The sequence below is a fragment of the Arachis hypogaea genome, chromosome 20, assembly GCF_003086295.3.
Source record: "Arachis hypogaea cultivar Tifrunner chromosome 20, arahy.Tifrunner.gnm2.J5K5, whole genome shotgun sequence".
Lineage (NCBI taxonomy): Eukaryota > Viridiplantae > Streptophyta > Magnoliopsida > Fabales > Fabaceae > Arachis > Arachis hypogaea.
Genome location: NC_092055.1, coordinates 108396649 through 108407093, shown reverse-complemented (window position 1 = coordinate 108407093; position 10445 = coordinate 108396649). Strand labels below are relative to the sequence as shown.

Genomic DNA, 10445 nt, shown 5'->3' with positions numbered 1-10445 from the left:
ATTTATTCATTAGATTCTTATATATGTATTTATATATATATATAGTCACTCAATAATAATAATAATAATAATAATAATAATAATAATAATAATAATAATAATAATAATAATAATAATAATCAATAAAATTATTAGAGATTATTTTATAAGAAATTTAAGGTTAAAACCATTTGATATGTTTGTATTTAATATAATCAAAAGATGTACTATTTTAAAAAATATGTTTGTATTAAAAAAATATGTATTTAATATAAATTCAAATTAAAATATTTTATTTTAATACATATTTTTTAATATAAACATATATAATTTTTTTTTACATAGGACATCTTTTAATTATATTAAATACAAAAATATCAAATGATTTTAACTTTGAATTTCTTGTAAAATAATATCTAATAATTTTATTATTATTATTATTATTGAGTGACTATATATATATATATATATATATATATATATATATATATATATATATATATATTATTAAGAATTTAATGAATAAATTTATCATTATTTTTGTCTAAAAAATACAAAAAATATAGTACAATATTATTGTGCAATTAATAATAATAATTATTTTATTTTTGGACGGGGGACTATTATGTCTAACAGAGAGAAACGTTGGGATTGATTTGTACATTAGTTTTTCTTAGGGACTAAAATGTCCGTTTTTAAAATATTTGGGGACTGATCTGGGTAATTACTCTGCCGGAAAATAAACTGGGGATTGATTTGTCTACCGGAATAAAACCTTGGGGACTGATCTGTGTATTAATTTTCTTTGGGGACTAAAATGTCCGATTCTAGTACTATCTTTGATCGAATTCACTTATTGCTTTAATTTCTCGTCTTAAGTTTCTTTTCTTCATAATAAAAAATAGCAAATGCTGGAACTTGTTATGTTTGTAGCAGTTTTATTGTGTTTTTTGCTTTCTATTTATGCATTTGTCCCACACTACATAGTTTATCACCGTTGAAACCGATGAGTTTAACATTTGGAGCTTGTTGTATATGACAAGTATTTTTTCTTTTAAGAAAAATTAAATTAAATTAAATTAAAAGGTAATGTAAAAAGTTTTACCTTTTAATTTAATTTAATTTAATTTTTCTTAAAAGAAAAAATACTTGTTCCTCATGTTTGCCATTTAATTTTATTTAATTTTATCCTTAAAATTTTAGATTTATTCAATTTTATTCCTTAACATATTTAATTTGTGTTAAAATTATTTTTAAATATTTTTAATTTTATCTCTAATAATTTACATAAAATTAATGTCTAGGGATAATTTCAATAAAAACGAAAAATGTTAGTGACAACAATTAAGTGAAATTAAACTTTAGAAGTATTTTTTAAAAAAATAAATATAAATATTAAAAAAACATACTTTTCTCTAAATTAAATTATAAGACATTCTGAGTTAGGACACTAGGTACCGTGAGAGGTGAAATCTAGCAACTTTGCCTTGTTCAACTATGTATAAGGTTACATTTAGAGAATATATAAAGTACAACTTATTTCTATTAAATATCATTCTTTAGTTACACAATTCTAAGGATACAGAAGTCTTGTGCAAGATTAACATTGTGATTTAATATATGTTTAAATAAAAATGCTATACGTATAAAAAATTAATTATTAAATTACTATTATGTATTTATATATAAAATATATATTATTTAATTTATTTTTAATATATATTATATTTTAATATATATTTTATACGTAATTATTAATTTAATGATAATTTGTTTTGTGTATGAAACTATGAATGCTTGATAAGTTGAAAAAGATATTCACGGTTTGACAAATGGCTTTGTTGAATTGTTGCTCTGAGAGTCTGGATGGTAAAAATTTAAAAGGTAATAAAAAGAAAAAATTCAAAAGTCAAAACTGGTAAAGCAATTCAAGGTTATAGCTGGTTCGTTGAGTCAAAACCCATATAATCTAATAACCCAAAATATGTGCTATCAGAACAATTTGAAACTTGCCATCACAAAGCGGAATCGTCGATGTGGCATGCAATTTATCTTTGAACTCCTTTTTTTTGTCGTTGCGTTGTTATCTTGTAAGTTGTAATTGCCATGCTACGATGTATCTCATTGGAGTTGACTTTTTAATTTCACAGTCCAAAGAGGCAAAAACCATGTGCCAGTTGAGCTAACGGTTTGTGCTGTCCATATTTCAGCCACATTTAGTTTGACTTTAGGAATACGTCAAATTGTGGTTGCAAATTTAAAAAGCAATCTAGAAAGGCCGATCATACACTATTTATACTATTGAAAAAAGTCAAAAGTTATTAGAATTTGTTGTTTTTAGTTTTTAATTAATTATTAATATTTAAAAGTATAAAATAAAATATATTATTTAATTATTAGATTAAAAATTAAATTAATAATTAAATAATAATAAAAAATAATAAATTTTAATAATTCTTAATATTTTTTTACTATTGCCTTAATTTAGTTATAAAAAATCAAATGTTTTGAAATAATTTTTTAGAATAGTTGTGAATTGATTAGTCTTTTTATTAGATAGATGGTAATATGTGTTATAATTATTTTATGATGTATTATCGTTTAATAAAAAGATTAATTTAATTTATTATTGTATATTCTAAAAATTAATTTAAAATATTTAATCTTTAAATGACTAAATTGAAGAAAAAATAATTCTTTTAGAATTTTTTTAACTATTAACCCTTCTAAGTCTACTTCTCTAGCCCAATATTGGCGATGTGATTAAGAGCGATATAAAATTTGGAACACCACCTCAGTTGTGGAGAAATAAAAATATTGCTAAATACATAGATTTGTTAGTGTTTAATAATTCACTAAGCTACTAAGAAATGTTCCAAAAATATAACTAAATAAATAAATCTATTGTTATTCAGAGAATTGCATGAATTCAAAACTAACATAGTTAGGGGTGGCAATAGTTAGGGTAGGGTAGGGTTTGGATCCATAAACTCAATCTTATTTACTTATAGGTTGAGAATATCCCAACTCTAATTCTACCCGCTCTTAACCTGCTGCGGGTACCCGACCCTACTCGCGGGTTACAAAAAATATACAACATTATTATATAACTTGATAATAATTTAAAATAGAACTGATTTTTATGTAAAAAAAAAATATTAAATTATCAATTAATAATTTTCTTTTAGTGATTAAAGATCTTTTATATTTAGTGAGAGATCTTTGATTCAACATCTACTTAAAATATATTTTTATATAAATATATAATATAAACATATATAGAGTGCGGGTTGGTCGGGTAGGATTGAGGCTCAACCCGCACCCTATCCGACCCGCACGAGAACCCTACCCGCATCCTACCCTACCCGCTACAGATCGAGTTGACAACCTTACCCGATCCGATGAGGTCGGATTAAGTACCCACGGGTTGGATATATATTGCCAACTCTAAACATTATTAAGCATTTAGTTACCAGAATACAGTCAAATTCATTTCAATGTTGAATACAAATTTGTGTTCGTGTATATTAAATAATAAACCAATAGTCAAATAAATTTAAAATTTAATAAAAAAAAAAACCCAACTCACCTTGGTTAAAGACGCAAAAAGAGATCACAATTACAAGCGAAAGAATAAAGTTTCACACAATAAAAAATGTGCAGAGGAAATCTAATCATCATGACCGGTCCTCTCGATGAGCTGAAAAGTAGGGAATCATCATTTTAGACAAATTTACTTTAGGTTAGTACTCTTATTTCAAACCGATGAATAAATTTAGGACACCAAATTTGAGGATCATTAATATTAATTAATTCTCCTTTGATGAAGTCAAGGATAATAAATCAATATACTCAATTGAGTACTAACGAATTGATAACATTACACCAATGATCTTATTTTACTGAACTAGTTCATCAAATAATGATTTCGTATAAATAATTTGTGTTAGTTTAATAATTAATTTACTAATTTATTAAATAAATATTAAAAATTTAAATTTTATTTTATATATAATAATTTATTAATTACTAATAAATTTTTAAATAAAATTTTGGTCTATAATAAATTAATTTTTAATTTAATAGTTGATACTGTGGAAAAAAAATTAATGAACTCGCATGTATATATTTTTTTATGATTGCAACGTGTCATTGTTCATCGTTCTGAAGAGGACACGTTATTTTCATTGTTTTAATCTATTTTTGTTTTTTTATAATATTATACACCGAATCTATCAATCTTTTGCCTCCACACGAGGGCCAATGCATGCCTAATTTTATTTTTTTAGTTTTCATTTGAATTCTCTTAGTTTATTTATTTATTTAAGATCCATATCCATTACAACGCGTGCTTGAAGGTTGTTCGACCGAAATGTAGCAGCATGTGTGTCCTGGAAATCAAACACTATTTTTTTTATTTTGTCAAATTGAACTAAAGCCATCCAAATTGAACTAGAGTATTTAATTTTGTATTTAGAATATGAATATTTAACTTTTTTTAAACTCTTTAATTTTTTTATTTATTATTTTTTCTTGTAAATACAGATATATTTTTGGTACGCAAACGTGATTTAAAGAAGGCATAAAAATTTTAATTTTATTTTAAAAATTTATTTTTTCCTATTAATTTTATCGTTTGTTATTATTATTTTATTTATAAAATTTTATTATTTTTTATATAAATATTTTTTTATTATGTATTATTTATTATTTTTTTGTTAATTTTTTTATTTGATAGTGTATACTTTTATGATTATATATAATTATTGTATATTATATTTATTATTGTTATTTTCTATAATCTAATTGATTGATCTTTAGATAAAACAAATAAAATAAAAAATTAATCATAAATAATAATAATGATAATAATAATAAATTATAACATACTAAAAAATACTAAAAATACTAAAAAAATACTATATAAAAAATATACTAAAAAATATAAAAAAATCACATTTTAAAAAAATAATATTATAATTTATTATTATATCAATTTTAATAATTATTTATTTAAGAGTAATTTTAATTAATATTATTTAAATAATATTTATTTTATCAAAATTAATTTTAGTATAAAATTATCAAATATAAAATATACTAACACAAATTTATTTATATGCAAAATTAATTTTTTAAAGTTATATTAATTTAAATTTTAATTTAATAAAAGTCCATCTAAACACACTTATTAATCAACCTCTTCTCAGCATTCAAAAATCATGATTCCTTCGCGTAATTATGCCGTGAGGATTTTTAACACAAAAATAAGTTAACTAAATTATGTACTTATTAAAAAGTAGTCTTCACACTCAAAAGTATGAGAAAGCTACATGGAGTGGACAATCTTAAAGGTGGACCCATGTTTGATAGATTTTGCATTTTTTTTTTTAATCCCTTGGCCTCCTTGGTTTTGGGGGGCTGTGGTAGACCAAGTCTTCAAGATGTATCAATATTCCTTACCGAAACAAATATCTAAAATATAGAATATAGGTATATTTGGTGATAAAATTATATTTTATTTAAAAAATAATAAAATTTACATAACATCACTTATTCTTAATTTTTCTTTTTGTATTTACTGCATAATATATTATAGTTATCAGAATCAAATTAAACCAATCAATTTGACGAAAAAATTAATAAACTAATAGTCTAACTAATTTGATTTTTTATAAGAACTAAAAATGCTAATAACATGATCAACGGCGATAAAATCCGTTAAAAACTAAACGATTTTAATAAACTGGTACGATCCAATAAATTTTAATAGTGGAGACAAATATATATAACATGGTAATTTTTATAATAAAATTATAAAAATATTATGCTTACATAAAAAATTAGCTATCAAATTATCTACTATAAATTTATATATATATATTATTTAACTTGTTTTAAATATATATTTATATTTTAAAATTTATTTTGGACAAGTAATTATTTTTTATGTATACGTAACATAATTGTTGGTATAATTATATTTTGTTATTATAAAATATGATTAATCTTTAAAATATTTAATTAAAAATAAAAAATTTAAAATAATATTCTAAATAATAGCATATAATTTAGAATTTTATTTTTTTATGTTTTATATTTTTAAAAGATTGAATAATTTTTATTGACAATATAATTAAAATGTCTTTTATATATATATATATATGTTATTAAATAATTATTTAAAAATATTTAAAACCCACATTTTATATAATTAATTCTGATCTTAATAATATTCATAGTTAAAAAAGTTCATTTAATTAGTGTAATTATTATAAAAAAATTAAAACTAATTTTAAAAGAAAAATACTAATAGATAAATAATATTCTTTTAAATTTATCTCTAAAATAGACCACCAATTTCATTTAAATTTAAAAATTTATCATTATGATATATATTTATATAAAATTTTTAAATTGACTATTAAATATCAAAAATTAAATAAAAAATTATTATGAAATTAATTTTAATAATTTAATAAAAATAAATAAATATTATTATTATATACTATTTAAAAAAAAAATAAATTGTAGTAGATCCGTCAGGTACGGTTTGGGCTAACCATATGCTATATTCACTGCGTGAGCATCCATGATCCACTGTGTATATGCAGATTTGCCTTTTGAATAAATTAAAAAAAATTTTAAGTGAGCTAAGGTTCAAACCAAAAATAATCTAAAGACTCTTACTCTCTTTTCTGTTGAACCACATTTGTCTTGAATACATTTTGTGTCTTTAATTAGATATTAACTATATTTATTTTTTAATTTGATACATATCATATTAATAGTATATTTTAATGAATATATCCAATTAAAATGATTTTATAAAAAAGATTGAATGATAATTATTCTAAATAAAAAAATTATAATAACCAAAAATATAATATTATTTTATTTTTCATAATTATACGAATACATGATTTAAGTTATAATTTATATATAATTTAATTACTTTTTTTATTAATATTATTGTATGATAAATTTATTATATGGTAATTATATTAAATTATAAAAGTATTATTTATTTTTATTATTTAAATTTTGTATTTTATTATAATTTTATATTTTTATTTAATTATTACTGAGTGAAACGATTCGATTATTAATTTATCGGTCGAATCATTAATCTAATGATCACTGGATCAGATTAATTACTGATTTAGTTGTGATAACTATGCTATATATGAGAATAAGAAGTAAGAACCTTAAAATGGGGTGGCGAAATTGTTCATGGCTAACTAAATCGGCAACGCCAACAACAACAAGTGCCAAGTGGGATCATCCCAAATATTCCCTTTATTATGATTGGGACGTGACATGCTCAAATTTAATTACCGGCTTCATTTTCTTCAATTACCAAATTTTACAGAATTTCATGGTAACCTTATTCTCAATAGGATTTTACTTATTTTCTACCTATGTCACTGGTCTCTATTAAAATAATATTTTTAATTATTTAATAACATTTTCTAAAAAGTCCTGCTACAAAGATGCGACTAAAATATAAAAAATATGGATTTAAATCTTCTAAAGTTTGAATTTCACTTTAGAGAGTAAAGTATGATCTCTCACTATTAATTTCATAGGTGGGACCAATAATAAATATGAAAGAGAAACTATTCAAAAGTAGAAGATCACACTTTACTCTCTAAAGTAAAATTCAAACTTTAGAGGATCCAAATCCAAAAAATATTATTATATATATTATCGAAATCGGGTTTAATTTATTAATGTTGGATTATTAAGATAGAATCTTTCAATTCAAGATGTCCGCGTCAAAACCAAATAAAGAAAGAGAGACAATTTAATAGGGTTAATCAAAGTAATAATTGATTCCTACTAGTACTAGTTAAAACCACCTATCTGATAAACTTGGCCATTGGCCAAAGCCAAAAGAGAAAGGACCTGTATTGTGCACGTATAAGTAGAAACATTTCGTTATTTTAGCATAGATATTACAATAAAAACATGTTCCAATGTGCATTGTTATATTATTTAATTTGGTATTGATGTCGGTCCCAACTTGCTTCTCCATTTCTCTGGCACCACCGACTAGCCCACCGGCAATATGGTTCTCTCCACACACAACACAAACCATATATGGAGGCTAGCGCCGGCAACGTTCTGTGTTCACACTACGCCAATTGCCCCATCACGTATAGGGAATATTAATAATTAAGATAAAATTGGAGGATAAAAAGGAATTTTTGCTTTTTCTATATTTATTTAAATATGGAATTTATCTCATTTGAAATTACTTCTTGTAGAAGTTCTCATACTCTTAATTAACACCGACTGACTCTTCAATGGCGGCTGTGAAACCAATTTGAACCTTTCCATCATTCTCTTACATATATATATAAGGAAGACAATTTCATGGGGTTGTTGGAATTTGATACTTATGTATTTATTTAGTTGCTTACTATTATAGAACAAGCTAATTAAGCTATTATTATTATTATTGGATTGCATTGAATGTGTATTGAAAAGGTGGCGAATCCTCAAGAGAAAGGAAACAAGGTTGTTGAGAAGAGGGAATTGGAACTTGATGAGAGGATAAACAACAACAATTCTACATTGTCATCATCAATGCATATGATATTCCCGGGTTTGAATAGGGAGGAGGAGATGTCTGCCATGGTTTCGGCTTTGACCCATGTTGTCTCTGGTGAAGTTCCAACCGGTGCAGATGACGATTATTCACTTCCAACAAGTAACATGGCTTATGGTTCTTCAACATTTTCTAATTATGTTGTTGGAAGTGGCTCTTCTTCTATCAAGAGAACTAGGCAGCAAGATGATATATCCTTTGTTGACCACTTCTCTTCATCACATGGTGTAGCTTCTTCATCCCCTACTACAAGTAAGCACCGCATATCTCATTTTCCCCTCTAAATCATAGATTAAATACAACAATAACAAGAAATATTAGTTTTACATTTAAGTTTGATATCTTATATTCTTATTTTTAGACACTTCATTTAACATGCCTTAAATAAATACTAACTTATCTATTTAACATGTATACAAAATTAACCTTTTAAGGATAAACTTGAAAAATAAATAAATAATAATTAAATTATACCATCTATCTTTACTTTATAGGATCATATTAGTCATATGGTTTTTAAGGTTACAAAATTAGTTACTTTACAATAAAAGAAAAACTCTCTTAACAAAAACATATTATTGACATTATAGTTTACAATTCTAAAATGAAGTGGTAACAAAAGACAAATATTATAAGAAAAGTGTTACTAATGTTGGATTGTGTATATTATGCAGCAATGAATAGAGAATGTTCAAGAGAAAATGGAAGTGGGAGTGGAGAGATGGGAGGAGGAAACAGGGGAAGGGCAGTGTATGAATACAGAGCAAGAGAAGAGAACGTGAGAGAGGAAGAGCCAAGAAGGAAATACAGAGGCGTCAGGCAGAGGCCATGGGGCAAGTGGGCAGCCGAGATCAGAGACCCATTCAAAGCCGCCAGAGTCTGGTTAGGCACCTTCGACACTGCCGAGGCTGCCGCCAGAGCCTACGACCAAGCCGCCCTCCGTTTCCGGGGCAACAAGGCCAAACTCAACTTCCCCGAAAATGTCACGCTCCTCCGCCACGCGCCACCGCAAATCACTACTTCTTCGCTCGTGGCTATTCCAACTTCCACTGAGGCCATTGTTCACAGTGAGCCTCTTATTAGCACTACTTTGCATGGTTCTTCTTCTTCCGCGGGTTTGTATGGGAATTTCCCCACCATGGATTCCACTATGACGGTTATGGCGTCAAGTGTGGCTTCTCATCTTCGACATTCTTCTCCGTCGTCAACGCAAGCTTCGCCGCCGTTCTTGTCTTCGTCTTCTGCGTTCGGTTCCACTACGCAGTTGCCGGCGGCGTGGTCATCAGCTTCCGGTAACAGCTCTTCTTCGTCGGGATAGGTTTTTCCACCGTTGCCGATTAAGATATATGAACGTTTCTCTTTCTTTTTTAGATTTTCCTTATTATCTTGTGCCATAGGAGATGTTTACTGGCTCATAGTTCTTGTCGCAATCTATTGTTTTGGCAAGCTGGAAAGTGAGGCTGAGGGATGAGAATTATTAGCTATTAATTTTGCGTGAATACATGTGTACTTGAGTTTCCAGTTTTTCGCAATCATAGAAATGAAACCACTTAACTTCGTGACAGACTAATTTAGTGACGTCCATTTGGTAACCATCTTAATCAAGTTTTTTTTTTTTTAATTAAATTAAATAATAAGTATTTATATTAAAAATATTTTTAGTAATGAATAATTTTTGGGTAAAGTATTAAATTGGCCGCTTACGTTTGGGCGTAATTTGTTTTGGTCTTTAAAGTTTAAAGTATCTTATTTGAATCCAAAAAAGTTTCATTTAGTTTTAACTTTTAATGTAAATAAAAGTTAAACAATTAATGAAATGTCCTACATAACAGCAGTATAAGAACAAGGTCAA

At 25.5% G+C, this 10445-nt stretch overlaps 1 protein-coding gene across 1 annotated transcript; it reads left to right on the top strand.

The window, feature by feature from the left end:
- The first annotated feature begins 8238 nt into the window (after positions 1-8238).
- Positions 8239-10157, top strand: LOC112784682 (ethylene-responsive transcription factor ABR1-like). The gene is made up of 2 exons (XM_025827975.3): positions 8239-8845; positions 9268-10157. The coding sequence occupies exons 1-2, from the start codon at positions 8458-8460 to the stop codon at positions 9909-9911; spliced, it is 1032 nt and encodes a 343-aa protein (XP_025683760.1). The 5' UTR covers positions 8239-8457; the 3' UTR covers positions 9912-10157.
- The last annotated feature ends 288 nt before the right edge of the window (positions 10158-10445 follow it).